This window comes from Bubalus kerabau, chromosome 4, assembly GCF_029407905.1.
Source record: "Bubalus kerabau isolate K-KA32 ecotype Philippines breed swamp buffalo chromosome 4, PCC_UOA_SB_1v2, whole genome shotgun sequence".
In the NCBI taxonomy this organism is placed as follows: Eukaryota; Metazoa; Chordata; class Mammalia; order Artiodactyla; family Bovidae; genus Bubalus; species Bubalus kerabau.
Genome location: NC_073627.1, coordinates 175,387,217 through 175,415,122, shown reverse-complemented (window position 1 = coordinate 175,415,122; position 27,906 = coordinate 175,387,217). Strand labels below are relative to the sequence as shown.

Sequence of the window (27,906 nt, the reverse complement as noted above, 5' to 3'; positions counted from 1 at the left end):
CTCTGAAGTAAAATCTTAATAAGGCTTTCAGGGGGTTCTGATGCATGTGGGAGTTTGAGTTTCGCAGGTCTGAAAAAAGGGGTTGGACCATTGCGATGAAAAGTTCCTAGGATGTTCTGCTGACATGACACTGACTTCACTGGAACTCAAGGGCATCACAAACTGTGGAAAGAATGTTCTTACTCAGTGAGGGAGGCTAATTGGGGGAGCAGTTTTCTGTGGATTTAAACGTACAAGAAAATATGCAACACATGTCCGTCATGACATGTAGCCCCAGCACTCAGTTCTTTCCTAGGAAAAATTAATTGCTCCTTATTTGACCCCTCGTGGCCTTTATACCTTTTCTGACTACATTTGGCCCCTAAACACCCTGGATCCTCCAGTTGTCCATATAAAGTGTGTGCATTCTAGGTAAATCATGCCACTTTTCCCCTCTAGTCATTAGTATCAAATTAATCACTTATGTTATCCTACTTGGGCTTCCTGGGTGGCTCAGTGGGTAAAGAATCTGGATGCAATGCAGGAGACACAGGTTCAATCCCTGGGTTGGGAAGATCGCCTGGAGGAGAGCATGGGAAGCCACTCTAGTATTCTTGCCTGGGAAATCCCATGGACAGAGGAATCTGACGGGCTACAGTCTATGGGGTCGCAGAGAGGCAGGCATGGCTGAAGCGACTGAGCATGCACACTTGCTATTCCTACTACTTCCTGCCACTCTCTTCATCCCAGCTGCTTTTTTCCCATTATTGCCCATCACAACCTGGTCATTTCTCACCTGGACCACTGCTCCAACTCCCATTTGGTCTCAGCAGATCCTAGTTCTCCCCTATTACCCTTGTTCTCCACAAAGCAGTCTACCTCAAAATTTAAATTTTGTTTCTTACTCCCTTTCCCTAAAAATGTGGAGCATGTCTATCCATCATCCTCAGAATGATGTTCAAACACTTGAGTGCTATCGCAGAGTCCAGGGAATCCCTTCCCACTTCTCTGAGCTTAGAGAGTATTCTGGTCCAAATCCCCATGGTCAGTATCCACATCTCTTTGCCTGAGAGTCTTTTCTGATGCCCTGAGTTTCTTCTTCCCATAAGCATGAAATACAAATGTGGTGAAGGATAAATGGTCCAGGGGCAGCCCTCCACGGGAGTGACTGTCCCGGTTCTGTAGCATCCCAGGTCGGGTAACTCTAAGGAGTGTGTTCTCCACTGGCTCAGAGTTTTTAAGGGGATTAAACTGTAGTTGCTCACAGTAGTAACATGTTTGACAATACATCCTCTCTTGGTTACCTTCCCGTCTCTGTTTCACATCCCCTCTTCTCTATCTGTAGCAACTGGAATCATTATATGATAGACTACTTGCCTAGGGGTGTGCTTCTGAAGCAACACAGACTAAGACACACAATTGCAAAGCCCTTGGCAATTGGGTAACTGTATAACTCTCTGGCCTCAGCTGACAGCTTTCTTCCCCAGAGTGGTTCCTTGATTATTCTTATAACCAATCCAACTCCAGTGGCCTGAACCCTTGCCATTCCCCTAGACAGTCGTGTCCTATTTCATCCTCTTGGTCTGTGCGCGTGGCTCTAATGTGCTAACCATGCCTGTGACATTTACCATGTTCCGTCTGGGACGGATTCTCCTGTGCGTGACTGTACACTAACGCGAGAGGTGCTCGCCTCTCTCTGTGTTTGGGTAGTACGCCCTGTGAGGGGTGTGACTGTGGCTGTCTCTCGGGGCCATTGTTTTTATCTCTACTTAGTCTAATGCACCACATATAGTACTGCTCAACGAACCATTCTTCAACATGTAATTGGATAAATGAATATTTTTAAAGGTTAATAAATACAGTAAATGATGTACATATGGAAGGATCTATTTGTACTGTGGTTTCAGCAAGTTGACCCCCAGAGGTTGTTGAAAGGACATGGTTACCATCTCTGCAGCCTCTGAGAGTTCTTCTTTGCTTGAAAAGCCATGGGTTAAAGAGAGAAATGAAAGCCCTTAGTTAGGCAGGTAGCTCAGGTTGGATTCTGTATGGTGCAGCCTCAGAGTACTATACGGGAAGAAACCTCTTCCTCTCAGGATGGACCATGGCTGGCTGTGTGTCAAGCAGAGAAAAAGCAAAGAATCTCAAAAAACTATGGGCCTTTGCTGCCTCCAAACCCCCTTTATCTCTCTGCATGCAGTATAGTCTTTCGAAACCCCATAGTCACCGCTTCTGAAGATCCCAGGTACCATGTGGCATCATGGCAAGTCAGTCAGCAGTGTTACCTGCCCCCTGCTTAGGGGTTCTGGGCGAGTGACAAATTCAAGTTCTAACTGAGCTGATGTCAATTTCCCCATCTGTAAAAAAAGATTGGTTGCTTTTATATCATGCTCTTTAGAACCCCAAACTCTAGGGAATTGGCGCTGGGATGATCCTGGTTTTGTTCGAGAAGATAGAGATGGGATAACTAGGAGGGTCCCTCATCCCCTCTTTGATTACAGAAGCTCCTTAACCTGTTCGTATTTCACATAATATTGTGCTTAAAGAATGGATTGCATGGCCTAAGGGTTTGAAAATCACTGACTGCAAACTAACTAAAAGAGCATATGGTATTGGCACACGCACACACACACGCACACACTTTCTCTCCTGATCTCTTCGGGAAATACCTGCCTGTTGTCATGAATCTAGTCTTTAAATCTTATTTCAGTCTTGACAGTGAGTTGAACAGAACCGAGTAAAACATTCTCTTTAATAATTTATCTCACTTTGGAAACAGTTATCTGATAGAATTTTGCAATGACTCTTGTTAGATTATTTGGAGCGCTGTCTCATTCTCCCAGTGGACTGTGCTTGTAAAGAGCCCAAAACACCTGCCATGGGTAGTCCTTGGCTCCTCTCTCTGCCCTTTTATGGCATTCATACTGGTGTCCCTAAACGACTCTTCTGTGCAGAATTCAGCAGTTCAAGAATCAGCGGATAAACCTATATTGTGGCGGCCCTGCCAGTCCATAGCTCAGAGTGCAGAGCATGCACTGCCTGTGCACGTCCTTGAGTGCTTTCACGAGCCTCGTTTTTATGCTTTTAGATATTAGAAAAATCAGGTCATTTATTGATACTTGTCATAAGCAGCCGTGTCTCATAATAATCATAACAAGCGTTAACATAAACCATGTCTGGCACAGCTCTATAATCTTTGATATTTATCTTAGCTCATTCTAATAACAACTTCATGGGTGGGTACTTTTATTATTTCCATTGTATAGATAGGAAAACTAAATCTTAAAGCAATTAAATAACTTTCCAAAGATCACATAGTTACTAAGTGGTGATGAGACCAAAAAAAGAGATCCAATGGGCAGATTGAAAATAGCAGAACTTTGGTTTCAGCTTCCAATTCTGAAAATTGGATGACTGAGTGTCCAATTATGAAGAAAAAATGAAAATATGAATATACTGAAGTATATCATTGAACATAGCATCCAAAAAACTAGATACAACTAGAAGTGATATGAAAACTGAATTTTCTTGTAACATGTAAGAATGTTTCCAACTGTATATGTAAAGTATAGGTGCTTTCAGGAATTATTTCTGTAGAAGAAAGGGTGTATATTAGATTCAAATTCATGGTACAATTGATCTTCTAATTCTAGGCCCTGGTATTCTATTCCATGTTCCTGTGTATATGTGACAGAGTCTTTCAGATTATGCTAACGGCATCACTGACGAGATGGACGTGAGTTGGGTGGACTCCGGGAGGTGGTGATGGACAGGGAGGCCTGGCGTGCTGCGGTTCATGGGGTCGCAAAGAGTCGGACACGACTGAGCGACTGAACTGAACTAAACTGAACTGAATGTGTATGTGAGAATCTTGTAGATTTCTACAACAGACAACAACCACACCACTATTTTTGAAGCATACAAGCTATTATATATTTTCATAATATAGAACTTTAAGGTATAGTAATCAACAGTGGCAAAATATTTCTGTCTTTGACATTATTTTTTCGTGAGATCCAACCTGTAATTGAGACCAGAGAAAACAGTATGGAGAAACAAATCCAGGAGAACAGGATAAAAATATAATGAACAGCAAAATATGTTTGAGTATTTAAAACCATATAGAAAAAATAAATTAGATGAACAATTGTGTAAATATAAATTAAAAAAAGATGACATTCTTAATAAATAAAGTTTACTATTTACATTTTTATATATTGCTGAAAGACTTAACTTAGATCCATAAAAACACATAAACAGGAAAAAATAAAACCCAAAAAAGGAGCAGCAAATTTATGCGCGTGAGGTACAGAAAAACGATTGGAGTTGTGTTTTGTTTTTGGTGATTAGATTATTTTCTTTTTTTTTCTTTTCTCTCTTTTTTTTTTATAGTAGGCCAGTAGAATTTTCTTGAGAACAGATTTTTAAGCATGTCAATGGAGAGTCATTTTTGGTAGTTTCCAGAAGATGCCAAACAGATTTCAACATCATCATCATTAGAAATACCCATAATAATTATAACAATAATAAAAAGGTATAATATGATACATAAATATGGAAGAGCCGCTTGTAATATGAATACATTTTCTCTAGACGAGATCACAGTTTTATTTTGTAAATATTACATTTAAGTATATATATACACACATATATGTACAACTATATATACATGTGCATATATATGTAAATTTATATTTATATATAATATCTTTATATAGATAGATATCTGTGGACAGGTTATTGATTATAGAGACCCAAGAAAGCAAGTCAATTAATTGTTCAAACTTCTCCTCACTGATTGCTGGTGTGGAATTTAAGGAGCCCCGAGTTTGCACTCAGAATGCCGTATCTTCTTTTAATGGGACACTCAATGTGGAACTTTAAGTCTGAGAAGAAAAAGAGAACTAAGGGACTCCCTTCCTCTGTAAAGTTGGAAGTGGCCTGGAAGTCTTGAATAAACGGTAAACTGACTTTTACACTGTAGGAAGTCACTGTTTGTTTTGTTAGTCAAATTACAGAACTGGTAAAGGCCCGAATAAGGGGGAGAAAGTCCAACTTATCTATAAGGAAAATATTCTCAAATGCAAGCCTCTCTCAAGGTGGGTTCTAATCTAGGAGCTCACTCCCATTCCTTGAAATACCAAATGAGCACTCCCTGTCTTTCTTAAGTGGCCGATGGGCCTGTGCATTCTTGAAAAATAACCCAGAGACTTTGCGTCAGGCTCTCACAGATTGGCTCTCGTAGATTGCCACAGCCCCTTAGAAGCCTCAGGGCCTCACAACCCCCTGCCCTCCCACTGTGAGGTAGGTTAAGTAGTAGTATCCCCATTTTGCAGCTGGAGAAACTGAGGCAAATGGAGAGGCAATATCATGACTTGTTTAAGATCACTGAGCAAACTGCTGCCTGGAGTCAAGAATTCTGTGTTCTCACTCAAGGGACATAATTCCTCTCTTGGCTATTACACATTGCTCTTCAAGATCAAACAATTGGGAGGAATTTGGCAAAACGTGAGCAGATTGCCAAGAATAGGCTTGGATTCTTCTGCTGTTTAGTTTCATGTCTGTTGTTTGCTTGGTTTATTCTGTTTCTCGAAAACCATGGGCATTACCTGTCTGGTCATGTAGCAGCTCCTTAGCAAAGTGGACTGTGCAGTGTGATTCTAAGTGCAGACTTCATAAAGCCCAGTGCTCTAATGGTAAATACAAACACTTTATAATGTGAAAAGCACAACACAGCATGTCCCCTTAATATTTGGAAAAAAAAAAAAAAACAATTTCAAGCCCTCCCCACTCCCTACTATTACTGATTGACAACCAAACAAATAGACAAAATGCACCCCTCCCAACAATATCAACTACATATTAAGGGGAAAGATGCCTTATTTCCTGAACCTACCACAATGTATAGAAAAGAACAGACAGCGGTATAAAACCCCACTCTACTCCTGCTAGGGAAATCTTTAGACTGTGTCTACCTACTTGGTCTGTAGAATAAAGAATGTTCTTCAGGAATCACAAAAATAGGTTTTCTTAAAATTCTTATTTTTAATCATGCTTTACTTTTTAATCTGTCTTCTATTAATCTCTATCTATACAGCTTTGTCACCATCCATTTCTTCTTTTATATTTTCCCTACTTTGAAGTAGTTTGAGGAGGAAAACAAAACAAAACAAAACACAAAACCCTCAAATCTGTTAACTTGGATTCATGGTTTCCTTTCTTCCTGCCCTCTTTTCTCCTCTTTTTTTCCTCTCCTTCTTTCCTTTCTTAACACAGGTAAGACCCATAACAAACTGACAGAACCAAGTTAAACCAAACCTGGAAGGGAGGTAGCCAGAATCTGTCTCAAAGAATTATCTTCAACAAATAGCATAGAAGCATTGGCCAAGGTGGGAAAAAGACCAAGAGCACTGTCTAGGCAGTGACTCAACATGCTGAAGCCAGGAGACACAGCCGATACCCTCCATCCTCAGAGCCCTGCTAGTTACAGCCGCTCATCTCCCCCTTTCATCACACCCCCATTCAGCCTCCAGAATGGACTTCCAAGGGTCGTCTTCCCTTAAAAGGTGGTTGGCACAGAATCTAGGGGCTAACACAGGTCCTCTGGCAGCCAGTAGGGCTGTGGCTTGGAAAGTCTTCCTAAGAGAAGGCTTGGCGAACGGTCCCCCTTATCTTTTCTTTCTTGCTGTTAACAGGTTAATCCTTCTTCAGAACCTCCACGTTCTGAAGAAAGTTCTGAAGAAGCTAATCCATCTTCAGAACTGCCAAGTGCTTTAGGACCTCTGAGCTGCTGATAGACAAGAGCCTCCTCATGTGAGTACTCCACTGTCCTAAACTGGAGCTGATAAAGAAAGGGGTGAGAGGATGAGTTTATTCCCAGAAAGAAAATGAAGCCGAGTGTAAGTGCACTGCATACAGAGCTGACTGTCCTCTGCTAAGGTATGAGAAGGACCTGTTAGTGACACCTGGCACATGGGACTGAGGCTGCCCACCCATCAGGCAGCCTCTCCCACCTAATATCCCTGGCAAATAGGAATTTGTGAGTAACAGGTTTGAATGATGGTGAGGAGGAGACTGGGAAACACTTTGCTGAGAAGGGCTTGATCAATCTGAGACTCTGAAGGTAGAAGTCAGTTGCAGACTGTGTGTGAATGGAGGAGGAAAAGGCATGAGAGTGGACTGAAAGGAAGCTGGTGAGGTTCTGCTGTGATTCCTGCCACCCCACCGTCAGGAATGTTGTCTTTAGGTCTCCCAGGCTCTTTGTGTTACTTACTGATGTTAAAAAAAGCAACTGGGAGAGCCAACTCTGTTAACATCTTACCTCATTTGTTCCTTCCCATCTAGCACCACTCAGGTTGATAACTCAGCAAGGGCATTAGGGGACTTGAAGAGTTGGCAAGAGTTCTAAGGTACTGGAGAGCGGTACAAAGTGGAATCGATGCTTATACAATTATTATTATCTTGCCAAAGATTGGTCCTAGTAATTAAAGGAAAAAAAAATGCCCTCAGTATAAATGAGATACAAGTTTGTAAGAAGGAAACATAATGGATTTGAGTCAGGCCTTAACAATGGCATGCCTGGAACCCAATCTCAGAGACTGTAACATGGAATAAGCCACACAAAACTATCTAAGCACTGCGTCCTTATTTGTGGGCACCTGTGCGAAAAGCACCTTGATATATTTATTACTGTAACAGACCATAGATGGCCGACAGATGTCTTCTCAAGCGTTCTTGGTCAGCAGTTAGCTGCTGCTGGGAGACACAACAGTAGGAAGGTTTCTGAAGTTATTTTTGGTCCCCACTAGAAAAAAAAAAAAAGGGCTCTAGTTGATGAACAGCGTCTGTGTTGGATGCAGGAATGAGGAGAGTCAGCCCACGTGCTTGGTATCTTCCATTTCTATGCTATTTGTTTTTTGGTTGGTTGTCTTCACTAGACTTGAGATGATTTGTGGCAATATTTATGCAATATCTCTACCTTAGACCCTCCCTTCACCTCACTTTCTCAGTTTCAGAGATCAGGTTATATGTCAGCCTTCTTTCCACCTCATTCTGTATTCCTCACCTCCCTTACTAATTCAAAAGGAGTGGACAGGTAACCGGCTGAACAAAGAGGACCCCAAAGAGGTGGGGGCTTCTGTGAGTGTCTGGCTAATTTCCTCTTAACTTTTGGAGGCTGAACATGGGCGAGAGGGAAGGGCCACCCTAGGACAGAGGTGGACGGGAGTATGGGAGCCAAAGGCTGTGTGGAAGGCAGGATGACCATGCTGGGTGGTTGGGGACCAAGGCTGGGAACCCTTGGGCTGCCCCCTGAAGGCCCCTCTAGAACACAGTCCAGGTGTGGATCCTATCCGAGATGCTTCTCTGCTCCAGAACTATTGCTACTCAGGGCACAATGAGGTCCTCAGACCCAAAGCCTGCTCTCGCCTTGGAGAGGCAGGAAGACTTGGATAAGGATGCTAACCCAAGAGTCCCTGCCATCCCAACAGTCTCCGGAGGGTTCCAACATCATAGAAATGTAACACTGTTCCTCTTGCTTATAAAATCTAACACTGGCTTAGACATTCTGGACTCTCGGTGAGGGTTCCAGCATCTGAAGCCCCTCAATTCCCTTCCAGGATGAGAAGCCCACCCAGGGGGCCTTCACTTCTCACCATGTGGGCCAATGAGGGGTTTTCCCTCGCAGAAGGACTAAGAAGTGAGGAGCTGTGGGAAAATGTGGGTCACTTTTAAGGCAGACAGTTTGGTTGTGTGGGGGTTTTTCCTCACCTAGTCCTACCACCTTGGGGTACTCAATGTATAGGATAGAGCAGCCGGGAAAGTAGCAGCAAGTGTGGTCCCAAGGCAAGATGTGGGGGATGTGGGGGATATTATGGCCTCAAGCCGGGGGCTGTTATAATACCTTGACATTGCAATCCTAAGCCATTTCCAGCTTGGCCTCAAACCCTGGGGGCTTCGCATACCTTGGATTCTTTACCTCTTCCTCTACTTCCCTACAAGGGAGGTGATCAGAGACCATTTCACTTCCAATCCCAGAGGACTGCGCACTCAAGCACACCTTATGTATTCTAAGCCTCAGGGTGTGAGCTATGTTGGCATTTAACACTTGGTCTTAGCAGTTTCTGTAACTCTTTCTCCCAAGGACAGTGCTGGTTCAGAGCCTGGGAGAGAAAGGATTGAGTCTGGCCCAGTCTCTCTCTGCTCAGTCTCCAAAACTGCCCTCCCACGGATGTCTGCATGGGTGCGTATGCCTGCATGCGTACTAACCACAGATGGGCACACTCCTAGATACAGAATATGTTTCTCGCTGCGGTCGTGTGGCAAATGGTTAGAATTTTAGGAGGCTCAGGGACTGCACACTGTATGTGCAATCTTTCTAAGACTTTGAGATGGGATTCCATTCCATCATTCAACATGGCGAGACTTGGTACACACGCCCGTACTACGAGTCCTTCCTGGGTGAAATTAAAGGCAGACCGGTTGGGTGCTAAGGATCCCTGGTGTGGAGAGGCCATTCCGTTGAGCAGCTGACTGTGAAATCAATACCAAAGGGATGCGGGTCCTGGCGTTGGGAATTCTTTGACAACTCCTTGTCCTTCCTTAGCCATGGCTGTATCCTCGGAGGTCTTTCCGGCTGTGTTCTTGGGCCTGGGGGTCCCGGCAAGCACAGTCACCCTGTAGGTCACAAGACATGGGGAAGGGTGTGACCTGCAGAGAGAAAGGCAGAAGAGATGAGCCAGGTGCTTGGGGCTGAAACAAATTTCTAGAGAAGCAGTGGGTTCATCAGGGCAGAGGGTCCATCACTGGATGTTGGGGCAGCAGATTCAAGTTCAAGTCATGACTCTGCTTCTTGCTAGCCTTATGATAACTTCTATCAGGATCACCATGGTCATTATCATAGCTGTTTCCATTTTCAGGAGCATGTATGACAGGCCAGGCTTTACAACGTGCTAAATGCTTTACAACCAGGAAAGAACTGAATTCTTCGGCAACTCTGTAAAGTGAAAGTAAAGTCGCTCAGTCATGTCCAACTCTTTGTGACCCCATGGACCTACAGCCTATCAGACTCTTCCATCCATGGGGTTTTCCAGGCAAGAATACTGGAGTGGGTTGCCATTTCCTTCTCCAGGAGATCGTCCCGAACCAGGGATTGAACCCGAGTCTCCTGCATTGTAGGCAGACGCTTTACCATCTGAGCCACCAGGGAAGTCCACCTCTGTAAGATAGGCACTAGAACAACCGCCCTTTTACAGGTGGAGAAACTGAGGCTCACAAAGGGGCAGGCATTCGCCCAAAGTGGTGGTGGTGGTGTTCAGTTGCTCCAGTCGTGTCCAACTTTCTGCGACCCTATGGACTGTAGCCCACCAGACTCCACTATTCATGGGATTTCCCAGGTAAGAATACTGGAATGGGTTGCCATTTCCTTCTCCAGGGGATCTTCCCAACCCAGAGGTCAAACCAACATCTCTCGTGCCTCCTGCATTGGCAGGCGGGTTCTTTATCACTGAGCCACCAGGGAAGCCCAAACCAGTAAGTGACAAATCCAGTATTTAAAGTAAGGCAAGCAACCTCTAAAGTTATGACCAACCTAGATAGCATATTTAAAAGCAGAGACATTACTTTGCCAACGAAGGTCCATCTAGTCAAGGCTATGGTTTTTCCAGTAGTCATGTATGGATGTGAGAGTTGGACTGTGAAGAAAGCTGAGCACTGAAGAATTGCTGCTTTTGAACTGTGGTGTTGGAGAAGACTCTTGAGAGTCCCTTGGACTGCAAGGAGATCCAACCAGTCCATTCTAAAGGAGATCAGCCCTGGGATTTCTTTGGAAGGAATGATGCTAAAGCTGAAACTCCAGTACTTTGGCCACCTCATGCGAAGAGTTGACTCATTGGAAAAGAGTCCCCTTTGATGCTGGGGGGGATTGGGGGCAGGAGGAGAAGGGGACGACAGAGGATGAGATGGCTGGATGGCATCACTGACTCGATGGACGTGAGTCTGAGTGAACTTCGGGAGTTGGTGATGGACAGGGAGGCCTGGCGTGCTGCAATTCATGGGGTTGCAAAGAGTCGGACATAACTGAGCGACTGAACTGAACTGAACTGACTGAAGCAACCTCTCCCCGAGCCTCAGGTTCCTCCTAGCTGTGAAATCAGTAGAATAAGACCTGCCTTGCACTGTGGACTCTGAGGGCTGAATGAAATCATGGGTGAAAAGTTGTCATGTCCCACATGAGAGTTGGTTAATAGACTTGTACAATGGAATATCTAACTTCTAGGACTGTTGTGGTGATCCACTGATATAAACAATGCGATAATGTCTTTTAGGAAAACCTAACTCTCTGTACATATTGGTAATTTTGATTTGGGGATTATGAAAATGGCAAAAGCTTTTGCCAGCAAGTTCAGACCACCTTCTAGGACAGTGATCCCCAACCTTTCTGGGACCAGGGACAGGTTTCATTGAAGACGGTTTTTCCATGCTCCTGGGTGGTGGGGGATGGTTTGGGGATGATTCAAATGCATTACATTTAATATGCACTTTATTTCCATTATTATTACATCAGCTCCACCTCAGATAATCAGGCATTAGATCCCAGAGGTTGGGGACCCCTGTTCTAGAGCGCCTGAAATCCTGGTGGGGAACATTTCACAGAGAGATTTTCTTGCAGAAAACTAGGTTAAGGGATCCTAGGAGCAGATTTTAGCATAAGAAAAAGTGACAGGCGCACGACGTAACAATTTGATATATGTATAGATTACAAAATTGGAGGAAAAGAGACAAAATAAGAGGCCCACATTTCATTTCCCAGTCCATCCCTTCACATGCTTTGTGATCTTGGGCTGGCTTTCCTTTCTAGAAATTGTGAGAAAGAGCCCAGAAGAGTGAACGTCCTCCTCACACGGCAGAGGATCTGTCTTTGCAAAGAGCACAGAGCGGTCCCTGCTTGAGCCCCAGCCTGGGCTGACGCGAGTGGATTTCACCTCATTGCATCATGACATTTGCATAGAACTTTCCCCAGAGGGCCCCCCATCTGCGCAGATGGATTTAATGGCCTCATTCACCTCCTGCCTGGGCAGGGTCTCGAGTGCTCACAAGGCTCAGAGAGCATCTTTGTCCCTCTGGCTGTGGGCTCGTTCTCCTGAACACTTTTTCTCCCTGCTCTGTGTCCTTCTTTCTTCCCTCTTTGCCTCCCCAACCTCTCTCCATCCTGCAACGTTTCAATAATTTAAAAGTGTAGGAATGAACAGGAAGATTGAAGTAGAAGCCCCCACTCTCTCACCTAATTGAGGTGTGACCTTGAATAGGTGACAGTTTCTCTGAGCCTCAGTGATCCTTCCCAAAAGCGGAGAGGCGAAAGCATGCCCCTCCAGTGGGTGTGATGAGGGATAATGAATTAGCCGATAAAATGAGCATAGCAAGCAATGCTTGCCACATGCCCTGTGTGCCTCTTTCTCGGTAAGCAAGGCGAGGACTGTCAGCCTTGCTCACTCTTGTGTCCCCAGCGTCTAAGCTGCAGAATACGAATGCAGGTCTGTTCTCTCCCTCTCTCTGACTCTCACTGCAGTACGGCTAGTGCAACTCCTCATTTCCCTTTTCAGTTCCAGCTTCCAGGCCTGGGATGCCCTGGTGAGCACGCCTACAGCTACCACTTCCATGCAGAGCCTTGCTGCTTTCAGCTGCTCACTGCTGCTCACTGTGCCCTGATTGCAGGGCACACCCCAGCTCCATGCGTATGCAGGGACTGTACCGTCCCATCTTAAATGTTCTTCTGCAACTTCTTCACCGTCCTAAGAAGCAGAGAACCTTAGACTTGGAAGAGACCTAGAGAAAATCCTCCAAAGTGGGGAGACTGAGGGCAGAGCCAGGTCCAAATCTAATAGCTGAGGTCCAGTGGGGAAACCCTGTGAGCAGAGGCCTGGATTAGCATCCTTACTTGCTGAATACTTCAGCAAGCCCTCATACTCACTGAATAACTGTGGGGAAAAACCCCTTCGCTGCCATCACCCTGAATTTGTGTATCTAGAAAACGGTGATGAAAAAAAAAAAAATACAGTAAGTCCTCTCCATACGAATGAGTTCCATTCCCAGAGCACTTTTGTTAAGTCCAATGTGACCCTAAGTCCAACAAATTAGCCTAGGTACCCAACTAACAATCGTCTACAGTATTATATAGTCTATAGTACTATATAGGCAATCGTCTATATAGTACTGTACAGTAACAGGTTTATAATACTTTTTGCACAAATAATACATAAAAAACAAACACAAAAAGAAAACATTTTTAATCCTACAGTACAGAAACTTGAAAAGTACCATAATACAATGGCATGCAGGGGCTGGCATAGAGTGAACAGGCAAGAAGAGTTACTGCCTGGAGGGAAAACTGAAGGATCATCAGTGATCAGAGACAGAGGAGGAGGGCGAGCTGCAATGCCACTCACACCCGACGTCGACGGCACAGGTTCTGGTTCCTCACTGGAAGCAGATGCACGTTCAGGTCTTTGCAAGTTTGCACCTTGAAGGTTCGTATGCAGGGGACTTCCTCTACTGTAGTTCAGATGGTTGCAAGGATTCAACAAGAAAGATGCAAAACCACCCAGAACGTGGTCTAACACTTGGGTCGCTCGACGCCGAGTCGGCTTCCTCCAGGCTTGTACTTCCAGCTTGTGACCCGCTTCCTGCCTTCCTCCTCCCCGACCTGGGCGGCCTCGGTTTCCCCTGGACCCGTTCCATCCCCTTGCCCGAGTTCTAACGTTAGGATGACCCAGTGACCGCCCCCGTCTTCTGCACAGTGTGTTCTGTCATTCTTCCCACTGGGCTCCACGATTCTTTCGAGACAGCCTCACATATGGTTTCTCTCTCCTGCTTCCTGTTGCGCCTCACCCAGGCAAACGTGCAACAGATTCTGTCTCTTAGGATAAGACACAAAGTCCTTAGCGAGAGTTCAAGGCCTTGCCTGATCTCCACACCCTTCTTGGACCTCATCTGGTTCCCTTCATCCCCTCGCTCTCTGCGGCTCGTTTCCTGTTTCCTCAAAGACTCCAGGTGTTTTCCTGGGTTTAAGTCTTCAGCTGTTCCTGTTCCTCCCTGCTCCTGCGCTTCCCTGGCCAGCTTCTCTTCATCCGCCAGGTCTTTCTGCAAGCACTGCCTCCTGCCTCGTTAGTCTTACCAAAGACCGGACCATCACGCTCCTCCCATACCCTAGCATTCTATCCCTACGCCATCCTTGGACGGAATCACGTCTGCGCCTGTGTGCCTGCGCCGTCTGGGCAGGGGCCATGTCTGTGGTGTTGTTTTTTAAAGTATGTATTATTTGGCCGTGCTGGGTCTTAGCTATGGTATGTGAGATTGTTCAGTTGTGACACGTGGGATCTAGTTCCCTGACCGGGGATAGTAGCCGGGCCCTCTGCATTGAGAGCTGGAGTCTGAGCCACTGGACCACCAGGGAAGTCCCCGTGTCTGTGGTTGACCTCTATCTACCACGTGGCAGGCATTCAAAGGACCCATGACTGGAGGGACATATGAAAGCACAAAAACCCAGGGACAACAGTCAGGGGGCCTCTGTTCTTGCACTCCTGTGCTGTGTAACTTCGTACAAGTCACCTCCCTTCTCGGGCTTCAAGTTCCCTATCTGTACACCACGTTGATTTTAATGATCTCTTCCTTCCCTTCTGTCTGAGACTCTTTCTCAGCCTGAGAAAGGTGGACGGCTATGCCCTGGGCAGAAAAGGCCAGGAAATGCTGCCCTTCTCCACAGCTTGTGTCTTGCATGTCCCCCTTTCTGCCACCCCAGTCCCAGGGGCTTCTCCAGTGTTGTCAGCCGGCAGGGCCCTATGATGCCAGGGAGCTTCTCAGGCCCGTGTAGGCACGCTGGCTGTGTGGGGCGTGGTGTGTGCACACGCTTTCCTCCTGGCCCGGCCCAGGGGGTTTCAGTGTTCCCCTAAAGACAAAGGTCTGGATCTGCAGGGCAGGAACCTTAGAACACAGCGAAGTCTAGAAGGTTTGGTCTCAGGGGGACGATCGGGGATGCTCCTTGTGCCCTTCCATGCTTATAAACACAGGCGCAACGACGGAGCCCTTGCTAGGGGCCTGGGAGCACCCTGCTCGACCTTCAGCAGGCAGGTACCTATGGAGCTGGACTCCCCATCGGTGAGACGAGGGATCTGGTGAGGAGCAATGCCACCTCCACACCAGCCCGCGGAGGTCCCGGTACGGAGGACAAGCATGGTATCTCGCCCTTCTTCTCGCCTCTCCATGACCTGTCTGTTCAGAGCCTGCCTCAGGGGTCTCCTCTGCTCACAGGCGTCCTTACTGACTGGGCATCTGCAACTCATAAGAGAAGGTGGAGCTCGCCTGCCCCACCCACTCCCCCAGGTGTCCCCAGATCTGACCTGCAAGAGACACGCCCAGGTCCGGTCCACGGCAAGCCACTGCCTGAGGCTGGCCGTGTGCAGGATTCCCATGTGGCTCCATCCAGTCTTGAGAGGCTGCTGTCCTTTAGCTACCCAGCTTACAGATGGTAAAATAGAGGCCTCAGCCTGTCTCAGACCTGCCCTGGAACTCACTACCTGTCAACCTGGTAGATGCTGCAGGATTTTAAGCCCCCACTCTGGACACTGAGAACTTGTTGGCAAGCCCAAACAAGATGGGTAAGGCAGCTCTCCATCCCCCATCCTGGCCGAGTGCTGTGGGGTGTGTTTAATGGTCATTCGCCTCCTACCTCTTATTATGTACCTGGCGCCCCGTTACTCACCCTTCCCAGCAGCTCTCATAAGGCAGCTATTCTCACAATCCTCGTTTTACATCTTAGAGGAAATGAAGATGCGAAGAGGTGAGTCACTTGTCTGGCAGGGTGCCTTGGACCTGCGCCCCCATTTGTAACTGCTCCCCGGCACCATTCCCCCAGGAGGCAGGTAGGGTAGGAGGCAGGGTCCCCTCTCACAGAGGAAGAAGCTGAGGTCTGGTAGAGACGAGTCCCATCCCGATAAAGCTGGCTCCAAGCCTGACTCCCAGATGCCCGGATTCCCCGAGCAGCTTTCCACCTTCTCCCCCGGATAGCCTCCCAAGAAAACCTACCACCCACGGCATCAAGGCCTCAGCGGCCAGTTTACATTTGGGATTCCCAGCACCGTGCAGCTAGGCTGTCCCATAAACGGCTTGGCCACCCACTCTGGGATTCTGTCAACAAGCCCAGGTCGGTGATGGAAGGCCAGGGTTCTTGCTTTTTCCCTCTAGGCTGGAGACAGTGCTCAGCACAGGGGTTTCAACCCGTGGGTGAGCTGCCCAGGGTAACACCTCCACCCGGGTGTGTGTGAGCGGCTCACAGGAATGCAGCCTGGCCAATGCCACAGGGCCCTGGCGGAAGGGCTGTCTGAGGCTGACTTCTGACTCACTCAACAGGGAGGTCACAGCAGAGGGTGGGCGGTGTGCGGGAGCAGGAGGCATGCTGCAGTGAAGGTCAGAAAGCCTGACTGTCCACCCACCCACGGCAGGGCCCTGGGCGACTCGCTTCACCACTGTGAATCTCTGGGTCACCATAGTGTTGATGGAAAGACTTAGTGACCTCAAGCAGACCAAGGCCTGATGCTGGGGCTCCTCTATAGCTCCCTTGGGACTGTGCAGATCTGTGCCTGGCACGGGGCATGCAGCAGTCAGGAAATGCCAAAGCTTGTTTAGACGCGGTAAGTGGAGGAGAAAACATCAAGTGTGGGTAATGTGGAGGAATGCACCCGGTTAGACGAGGAGACCTGGTTTGATTCCTTGCGTTGTTAGCGGTGTAGTAGTGTAAGCTAGTGAAATGCTCACAGGCAAGTGACTTCTTTGTGGGGAGAGGGATTCAGTTTGCATACCTATAAGATAGAGAAAATAACAGTCCCGCCATGGAGGAGTACTTTGGATAAAGTACAAAATCAAGGACAGCACTTGCATAAGGCCTGGTGTAGAATTCATGCTCACTAAATGATGTTGGTGAGAGTGGTGGTGATGTGGTAACGGCATTGATGATGGTTGTGATGATCGTCATTCTAGGGGGATAGAAAGGCCTGGTTCTTTTCATAGGATCAGGTTTGAAATGAGTGTTGAATTCACCCACAGGAAAAAAAAAAAAGTCAAAGTTACACCCCAAGTGGGGGAAATCCTAACACTCCAGAAACCAGTGGGTAGAAGAATTAGTCTGTTTGGCTTAGTCATTTGCCTACTGTGTCTTACTAATCTTCCAAGTTGAGCACAAGTCCCTCTTCCAGGAAGCCTTCTAGGATTCTCTCAGCTGGTTCAGTGCTTAAAATCATCGAATACTCCCATCGCTCCCTAGATAAAGTTAGACTCCCCAGCGTGGCTTATAGAAGCCTTGCTCGTGCCCCCAGGTTTGCCTCTCACGCCTTCACCTCTTGCACCATGCTCTGGCCCTTTTCAGCGAATCAGAGTTTCCTGACTGTGTTCCCCTGTTCTGGGCTTTGCACAGACTCTGCGCTCTGCCGGGAACACGCTTCTCTCTCATCTTTCTCTCTGGCCTTCCCCTCACTACGTTTACCTGGGTAAGATCTGCTGCGACTTCCCCGCCTCACCTCTAACATTGTTTTCTCTGAGAAGCTGTGGTGATTGGCCTCAGTTGTTGTGTCTCCATTAGCATTTCCTGGCCTCTCAGCGCCTGCTCACGGGCCCCCATGACCGCACAGCTGGGCCTGCCCATCTGCTCATGGCCTAGCACAGGAGCTATATCACATAGCAGGTTCTCAGCAGAAAGGGACATGGGAACTTGGGATAGAACAGTGACTAAAATAAATGCACCTTCTCACGCTCATGAAATTTTCCTTCCAACAGCAAGAGGTATCGAAACAGCCAGGCAACGAATAATACATACATTCTTACAATATGTGCCAAAGTGGTGCGTGTTATGGAAGGAAAGAAGACATGGAAGCCAAGGTCAATGGGTACAGAAGGGCCAGGGGTGATGGAAGGTGGGTGGTCAGGGTGGGGCACGTTGAGCACACAGCACTTGGGCAAGAGACCTAGAGTGAGTCATAAGGATGAATGGAGAAGAATGTTCTTGGCCAAAAGAACAGCTCGTGGTGAAGGCTGGAAGGTAGGAGGATGTCTGGCCTGTGTGCAGGGTGGCAAGGAGTCCCGAGGGCTGGAGGGAAGTGGAGGAAGGCATCGATGGGGGTGGGGGGTGGTGAGGGGTGGGGGTGGGCAGAGCACTCAGGGCCTGGCAGGCTCCTGGGAGGACCAGTGTTCACTCTGGGGAAGTGGAGAGGCACAGAGGGCTGTGCGCAGAGATGCAATGCCATCCTGACTCCTTTTCAGAGGACCATTCAGGTTGCTAAGCTGAGACGTTAGAGCTGTTGATATGCACCCCCAACTCTGCAAACAACCCTTTATCAGCTCTGCTGAGATGACTGCTTCCCATCTAAAGCTTCTGTCTTCCCCTATCTTACAGAATCACTAGCCTCCTTAGACCAACGAGCTCCACTGGGGTTTCATGCCTTTTTTCAAGAAAGCAGGTTTTCACTTAGATTTGAGCAAATACAGGTGGGAGCCCTATGCTTCATGTCATTGGTTGGGTGTGTTATCCTGTGCCGAGACATGCTCCTGGGACCAATTTTTAACTCTCCTCTGAAAAAAAAAAAAAAAAAAACTCTCCTCTGGTCCCCTGACCCTGATTAGTCTTCAAGTTCCTGCTCAAGGACCACCTCACTCAGGAAGCCACGTGGAGAGTCCTTAGAAATGAATCTAATCCGAACATCAGGAGATAAAAACTCAAGGCGAGCCCGGCCTGGCCAATGCCGCAGAGCTGGGCTGTAGAGTTGGGACCACACCGCAGCTCCCCAGACATCTGCCAGAATCAGTCTCTTAGCAGCCAACCGAAACATGACCATCACCATTGTTCCAGGCCACCACGCCTTGGAAAACACTGGTATGTCAAATACTTGAAGGTTATTTCTCCTTCCTCCCTTACACCCTGCTACACATGCAGACCTAGAATGAGTCCAATTAGAAAATGATTGTTCGTCGTTGGTATAGGGGGGAAGCTGTTGAAGCAACCATTCTGGAAATCTGCTCTATATTCTAGACTCTTGGCTCCGATAAGAAAATACTGAGTCCCGCCTCTTCCCGTCTGCCTTGCAGTGCACATAGGTGCCTGGGTAGGAGGCTGAGCATGCCTGGCAGGTAGAGTTTCCTCAGACAGTCCTGCACTGTCCTGTCTCATCTTCCAGCAGGGCCCAGGTCACCCCACAAGGCAGATGAGGGGAACAGCTGGGGTCTGTACAGATAAGCGAGGGGGGAAGGCTGGAGGGAGCAGACAGACATCATTCTGGCTTAAGTGACAGGGAGGCCCCAGCTCCAGGGACCAGAAAGAGGTTTTAGGTGGAGAGTAGGAGGAAGGAAGTGCAGGAGAAGCCATGGAGAGCTTCACTCTGGGGCTGGAGTTCCTACCCAGGACCCCAATCCAGGAGGGCCAGGAAGCAAGAGGAAAGGGACTCCAGGAAGGGCACGGTGCAAGCCCAGAGCAAGCAGACATTCAGAACAAGGGTCAGAGGCAGGTGCTGTGTGACTTGGAATCACATGGTTTGTGTCCCAGCTCTACCACTTACCAGCTGTGTGACCTCAACCCGTCTAAGCCTCAGTTGTACCATCTGTAAGGTGGGGCTAAAAAAGGCCGTGCCTACAGCAGGGCTGCTGTGCTGATGAAATAAAGTGACACATGGAGGAAAAGGTGAAACTTGGTAGACAGTAAGCGCTCGAGACACAGTAGCTACCATCTGTCATTTGCTTGGTGTCAGGGAATCCTAAATCCTACACAGAGATCCGCCACCTTGTATAAGTGATTCCACCTCTCTGAGTCTCAAATGTGGGCTTTGTTGGACGGTTCTGGAGTCTAAATGGAATAATATACACAGAGATGCTAACCCACGGCCAAGCACGTGGTAAGTGCTCAATTACGGTCATTTTGGAAAGTGCAGGGAGTCAGTCTACACTGTCAATGAGATTCTGAGCACCAGGCTGGGAGTTTACGGGCAGGGGACTTGCTATGAGATGGAACTGGGGCCACGAGTACAGGTGGGAGTGAAATAGGCCAGCAGGTGAGAGATGGGAGGGATATAGGGGGGAGAAAGCCAGCCTCTGGCCCCTCTCTTGCCCCGAGAGGCTTCCTGCTGTGGAAGCTGGAGACAGAAAGGCAGGACTTTTTTGTGCTCAGGGGAAACTCCTGTCTGGGCAGTCAAGGATGACTGGCAGGGCTGGGAGTCTCCGCTATTCCCCACCCTGGGGAAAGCTGCTTTTGCCTTGTCAAAGTGAGTGAGCAGGGGTCCCACACTCAAAGCTCCCTGGCATTCTGGGTCCATAGCGAAATATCTCCAGCTGGAACAGGTAGGGTCATGCTCAGGTGCACTGAGGACAGGTTCTGCAACCCGCCGCCCCCGCTTCCCTCTACTGTGGCGCAGCCCCTGCAGCAGAACAAGCCGGGCTTGGGACTTAGACGGAACTGGGTTCGACTCTGGCCCATGGCGTTTGCAGCCAGTAAACTCAAGTCCTGTAAGTACTCACTAAGCCCGAACTTAAGGGCTTCCCTGCTGGCTCAGCTGGTAAAGAATTTGCCTGTAAAGCAGAGACCCAGGTTCGATCCCTGGGCTGGGAAGATCCCCTGGAGAAGGGAATGGCTACCCACTCTAGCATTCTTGCCTGGAGAATTCCACAGGCTGGGGAGCCTGGCCAGCTACGGGCTACAGCCCATGGGCCTGCAAAGTCAGACTTGACTGAATGACTAACACACAAGCCGAAACTGGTTCCCAGTGCCCTGCCGGGGTTGACATGCGGATTAAAGAAGGTAAGGGAGGACGCGAGTCTGACTTGCGGCAGTTCACTAACAGGCGTCCTGTCTTATTATCTTCTGTCTCTATAAAGCAGCCACTGCAAGGACAGTTGGCTGGAGATGAGAGAGTAGAAGGGTTTCAAGAAGTTGGAGTTTATAGAGAAGTTAGGTTGGGGAATTAAATCATAGGCGTATGATTTTAACTTGAATCACCTTTGTTCTCCAGAAGTCAGATGTCAGGAGTCTCACATCTGAAGAGACATCCAAACACTTCTGAGCACTGAGTAACTACGGTAAAGCCACCCTCACTGTGACAGAGGCCACTGGCTCTCTAATCCACGGGTGGAGGTCACACAGAGTTCCCACAGTTCTCCCCATTCTTCTCCCAACCACCGTTCACCTGCACCAGGAAAGTTCCTGCTCAGTCTTCAGGTCTCAGTGTAAATCTCTCTCCTCAGGAACACTTTCTCTGACCTTCACACTGTTCTCCAAATGACCCCTCACCTTCCCTTCACTGTCCCTTCTGCAAAGGTCACTAAATACATAGCTATATACCTCAGTGGGGCTTTCCTGGTGGCTCAGTGGTAAAGAATCCACCTGCCAAGCAGGAGATGCGGGTTCGATCCCTGGGTTCCAGACGATCCTCTGGAGAAGGAAATGGCAACCCACTCCAGTATTCTGGCCTGGAGAATCCCCATGGATAGAGGAGCCTGGCGGACTACAGTCCCTGGGGTTGCAAAAGAGTCAGATGCAACTGAGTGACTAACAGCAGCAACATACCTCACTGCTTATAACTGGCTCCCCTAACAGACCCCGAGCTCCACAAGGGCAGGTGTGGTGCCTGGACTCTGCCGTGTGCCCAGCGTGGTCCAGTGCTCAGCCCACAGAGATGCTCCATGAACACACATCTCCTGTCATGGAGGAAGCCTGCTCACCTACATTCCATCGCCTTGGCCAACAGGAAGAAGTAAAAAAGTGGAAGAAGGTAGTCTTTGAACACAAAAGGCTAGAATTACATTCATAATGTATATAGAAAAGGGGAAAAAGGATTAGGAAACATATTCAGAACTAGCAAGAAAACAGACTCTGGGTCCTTGACCCAAGAGACAACACTCATCTCTGAGCCCTGGAGCCTGAAACTGCTGCAGCTGAACCTAGTATAGAAAGAGAGGGTCAAAATGACCACTTGAGATATTTATCTGTATGTTCGAGTGACTGTAACAACCTGGAGTCTGCACCGGAACCTGAATTATGACTGCATGTCCCTACCATGCACTCTGTAGAAACAGCAATCCATTTAAGAAAGTTTCCCAATAAAATTAGTCTTTATATTTTAATATATTAGTTTTATATTTTAATGTTTTAGTACATAAGTTATAGTTGGTAGGAAAATTCTTTTCATCAGAGCTGCTGTTTCTCTAGCTGATGGTGTCAGATGAATCACATGTCATAATTCTACACAAGCTTCATTGTCTATTCACTGTCAAAGTGGCTGACTCCAGGGGAGTGAAAGACACACACTGTATTCATTTGGCATCAGGAATCGAGAGCCTTCAAAACACTCACACCTGGAGGGGGGATTGAAATGGAGGATGAGTAGGACATGGAGCGCTCCTTCTCCCACCAAACACTACAAATACATCTACAAGGAGAACCATTCACCCACAACAGCTACTGAATGTCGACAGAGGACCTCAGACTTCCAAAGAGACAAGAAAACCTCCTCATAACCAGGTAGGACAAAAGGAAAAAGAAAAGGAAGGAATCTGAATGGAGCCTGCACCCCAGGGAGGGAGCTATGCAGGAGAAAAGGTTTCTGCACCCAGGGTTGTCTCCTCACCTGTGGGAACGTCAGACTGGATGGAAGAGGAGCTGTGGAGGAGAGCACAGCACCCCCCTGCACTCCCCAGTCTGGGACATTCCTCTGTCGGTGCAGGGGGAGCCGGGTACAGAAGATTAGGCTTCAGAGGTCAGACCCAAGGAGAAGAACATAGTTGGCTGCGCAGAAGAGCCCAAAGAAACTAGACTATGGCAACCAAGGGTGTGCCTGGAAGAAGCCTGGGCCCAGTAGCGTCGAGGTGCTGTTACGAGGGTGTACGAGGAGAAGGGTGGGACCACCATTGGGGCTTCCTTCCTTGCACGTGCACCCAGACACCAGGACTCCACCTACAGGAGCTCTGTGAGCAGGCATTAGTCCTACTGCCATCCTGGGCTTCAGAGGTGGGCACAGGCCAATGCCACGAGACCTGTGAGTAGGTGCCAGGCCCCAACCCTGCTGTTCCAGGAGCCTGCGAAGGAGCACTGTAGCGGCAAACCCCATAGCAAGGGGACGACGCCCAGTACCTGGTGAAGAAAGGGGCAGAAAGCCTCCGAACTATAAAAACAGCCCTAGATCCCGGAAAGGACGGCAGAGTGGAAGGAGTTGAGCTCAGCTCCTCTCAGGAAAACACCAAGATCACAACTGCTGACAACCATCAATAGAAAAGATGGGAGCCTATCAAAACAGAGATTTTACAGATTAAGAAGAAGCCACAATAAGAGCGCAAGAGGAAGGGTACTTTCCTAACCTAATCAACTCCCATAGCTGCTGGGCGGGTGACCTACAGACTGGAAAATGACCATACTGCAGAGGTTCTCCTGCAAGAGTGAGTGTCCTGAGCCCCACGTCAGTCTCCCCAGCCCGGGGCAAGGCATCAGGAAGAAGAGACCCCAAAGCATTTGGCTCGAGTGCGGGAGCTCCTCGGGACTGGGGGAAATGACAGATTTCACTCTTGCAGGACACACACGGTTTCACATACACTACAATCAGGACTACTCTGCCCAGTAGGGCCCTCATTCAGATTCAACAGAGAAATCAAAAGTTTTACAGACAAGCAAAAGCTAAGAGAATTCAGTACCACAAATCCTAAAGTAACTTCTCTAGGTAGGAAAGAAAAGGCCACAACAAGATTCAAGAAAATTACAAACAGGGAACTCACCAGTAAAGGCAAACATAGAGTCAGGAAATCATCCACACACAAATATATCAAAGACAGCAATCATGAGAAGAAGAGAGTATGGGTACAGGATATTGGAAATGTGAGAGATCAGCAACTGAAAACAATCTGGTACATATATAGACTGTTATATCAAAATCTAATGGGAGCCACAAACCAAAAATCTACAGCAGATACACACACAAAAAAGAAAAAGCAATACAAACACATTACTAAAGATAGGCATCAAATCACAGGAGAAGGGGAAAAAAGACCTTCAAAAATACCCAAAACAATTGACAAAATGGCAATAAGAAATATTCATATTGATAATCACCTTAACTGTAAATGGATTAAATGCTCTAACCAAAAGACACAAATTGTCTGAATGGATATAAAAGCAAAACCTATGTACATACTGTCTACAAGAGACTAACTTCAGATCTAGGGCCCTATACAGACTGAAAGAGAGGGAATGCAAAAAGGTATTCCACGCAAATGGAAATTGAAAGAAAGCTGGAGTAGCAACCCTCATGTCAGACAAAACAGACTTTAAAATAAAGACTAGTACAAGAGACAAGGAAGGACTCTACATAATGATCAAGGGATCAATCCAAGAAGAAGAAAAAACAATTGTACATATATATACACCCAACATCAGATCAGATCAGATCAGTCGCTCAGTCATGTCCGACTCTTTGTGACCCCATGAATTGCAGCATACCAGGCCTCCCTGTCCATCACCAACTCCCGGAGTTCAGACTCACGTCCATCGAGTCAGTGATGCCATCCAACCATCTCATCCTCTGTTGTCCCCTTCTCCTCATGCCCCCAATCCTTCCCAGCATCAGAGTCTTTTCCAATGAGTCAACTCTTCACATGAGGTGGCCAAAGTACTGGAGTTTCAGCTTTAGTATCATTCCTTCCAAAGAAATCCCAGGGCTGATCTCCTTCAGAATGGACTGGTTGGATCTCCTTGCAGTCCAAGGGACTCTCAAGAGTCTTCTCCAACACCACAGTTCAAAAGCATCAATTCTTTGGCACTCAGCCTTCTTCACAGTCCAACTCTCACATCCATACATGGCCACAGGAAAAACCATAGCCTTGACTAGACGAACCTTTGTTGGCAAAGTAATGTCTCTGCTTTTGAATATGCTGTCTAGGTTGGTCATAACTTTCCTTCCAAGGAGTAAGCATCTTTTAATTTCATGGCTGCAGTCACCATCTGCAGTGATTTTGGAAAAAGTCTGACACTGTTTCCACTGTTTCCCCATCTATTTCCCATGAAGTGATGGGACCGGATGCCCAACACAGGAGCCTCTTAATATATAAGGCAAGTGCTAACAGCTGGAAAAGGAGAAATAGACACAATAATAATGGGTGACTTTAACACACTACTCTTATACATGGACAGAGCATCCAGACAGAAAATCAAGAAGGAAACACAGGCCTTAACTGATATTTATAGAACATTCCATCTGAAAGCTGCAGAATACACTTTTTTCTCAAGTGCATGTGGAACATTCTGTAGGACGGATCACATCTTGGGCCACAAATCAAGCCTTGGTAAATTTTAGAAAATTGAAATTAAACATCTTTTCCAACCACAATGCTAGGAGTTAGACATCAATTACTAGGGGAAAAACCTTTAAAAACACAAACACATGGAGACTGAACAATATGTTACTAAACAACCAATGGATCACTGAAGAAATCAAGAAAAAATAAATACCTAGAGACAAATAACAATGAAAACATAGCTATCCAAAACCACTGGGACGCAGCAAAACCATTTCTAAGAGGGAAGTTTATAGCAATACAGTCCTACCTCAGGAGACAAGAGAAATTCCAATAAACAACCTAGCCTTATACCTAAAACAACTAAAGAGGAACAAACAAAATCCCAAGTTAGCAGAAGGAAAGAAAACATAAAGATCAGAGCAGAAATAAATGAAATAGAAATGAAAACAGTAGCAAAGATCAATGAAACTTAAAGCTGATTCTTTGAGAAGATAAGCAAATTGATAAACCTTTAGGCACACTCATCAAGAAAAAAAGGGAGAGGACTCAAATCCATAAAATTAGAAATGAAAAAGAAGTTACAACAGAAATACAAATGACCAGGACAGACTACTAGAAGCAACTACTCACCAATAAATTGGACAACCTAGAAAAAAAGGGACAAATTCTTAAAGGATACAATCTTTCAAGACTGAATCAGGAAGACATAGAAAATATGAAGAGACCAATCACAAGTACTGAAATTTAAACACAGATTAAAAAACTTTCAACAAACAAAAGTTCAGGACCAGATGGCTTCACAGCAAACTCCATCAAACATTTAGAGAAGAGTTAACACTTATCATTTTGAAAATCTTCCAGAACTGCAGAGGAGGGAACACTCTCAAACTCATTTTATGAGGCCATCATAATCCTGATGCCAAAACCAGACAAAATACACCACACACAAAAAAAGAAAATTACCGACCAATATCACCGATGAACATAGATGCAAAACTACTAGCAAATCAAACCCAAAAATACATTAAAAGGAGCATACATTATGATCAAGCAGGATTTATCCTAGGGATGCAAGGATTCTTTAATACCTGCAAATCAATCAGTGTGATACACTACATTAACAAACTGAAGAATAAAAACCATATGATCATCTCAATAGATACAGACAAAGCTTCTGACAAAATTCAACATCTATTTATGATAAAAGCCCTCCAGAAAGTGGGAATTTAACTCAATGTAATAAAAGCTATATAAGACAAACCCACAGCTAACATCATTCTCAATGGTAAAAAGCCAAAAGCATTTCTTCTAAGATAGGAACAAGGCAAGGAAATCCACTGTCACCACTTCCAGTCAATATAGTTTTGGAAGTCCTAGCCATGGCAATCAGAGAAAAGAAATAAAAATAATCCAAATTGGAAAAGAAGATATGAAACTGTCACTGTTTACAGATAACCTGATAATATACATAGAAAATCCTAAAGATGTCACCAGAAAAATACAAGAGCTAATCAATCAGTGTGGTAAAGTTGCAAGATACAAATGCACAGGCATCTCTCGCATTCCTATACAGTAACTACAAAGGATCAGAAAGAGAAATTAAGGAAACAATCCAATTACTATCACACCAAAAATAATAAAATACCTACCTAAGGAGACAAAAGACATCTACTCTGAAAATTATAAGACACTGATGAAAGAAATCAGATATGATGCAGGTGGAAGATTCTACTGTGTTACTGGATTGGAAGAATCAATATTGTCAAAATGAATATACTAAACATCCTCCCCACTGTTCATTGCAGCATTATTTACAATAGCCAAGACATGGAAGCCATCTAATTGTGCATTGACAGAGGAAGGGATAAAGAAGATGTGGTACATATATGCACTGGAATATTACTCAGCCATAAAAAAGAATGAAATAATGCCATTTGCAGCAACATGGATGGACCTAGAGATTACCATAAGAAGTGAAGTAAGTCATACAGAGAAAGACAAATATGATGTCACTCATATGTGGAATCTAATTTTTAAAAAGATACCAATGAACTTATTCATATATCAGGAACAGATTTACAGATATCAAAAACAAACATGTCACCAGAAGGGAAACATGGCAGGGGAGGGATAAATCGAGAGCTTGGGACAAACACACACACACTAATAGACGTGAGACAGATAACCAAGAAGGCTGTACTGCATAGCAGAGGGAACTCTATGCAGTATTCCATGATAATCTATATGAGAAAAGAATCTTAAAAAAGAAGGACTATGTGTATAACTGAATCACTTTACTGTACACCTGAAACTAACAAAACTCCAAAAACCAAATACATGCCAATAAGATTAAAATATTAAAAATGCTCACATCTTATATCCTCCTCATGTCAATTCCAAGAATCAGCTGTCAATGAATAATTAGAGTTATAGAATATTTCTATGCAAAAATGTTCATTCGCATCATTATCATTGTGAGAAAATGAAATCACCTAAAAGTTAAAATCAAAAGTTGGAGATAAATAGTTTCATAAATTATTGTACATCACAACCATATACTAAGTATACTAACAATACACAGCAAAGCAAGCGCAATCAGATAAGACTGGCACCAACCGACAG

The 27,906-nt window shown here is 46.2% G+C and overlaps 1 protein-coding gene and 1 non-coding gene across 2 annotated transcripts in view; one reads left to right on the top strand and one right to left on the bottom strand.

Annotated features, from left to right (window-relative positions):
• Positions 1–8,776: 8,776 nt before the first annotated feature.
• The window catches only part of PAPPA (pappalysin 1), a 235,890-nt gene continuing 216,760 nt past the window's right edge, over positions 8,777–27,906 (bottom strand). The window contains exon 22 of the mRNA XM_055579788.1: positions 8,777–9,687. Coding sequence (XP_055435763.1) covers positions 9,580–9,687 — 108 coding nt within the window. The 3' untranslated portion in view covers positions 8,777–9,579. The remainder of the gene's footprint in view (positions 9,688–27,906) is intronic.
• On the top strand, positions 20,544–20,614 carry TRNAY-GUA (transfer RNA tyrosine (anticodon GUA)). Its single transcript has one exon. It is a non-coding gene; the product is annotated as a tRNA-Tyr (tRNA).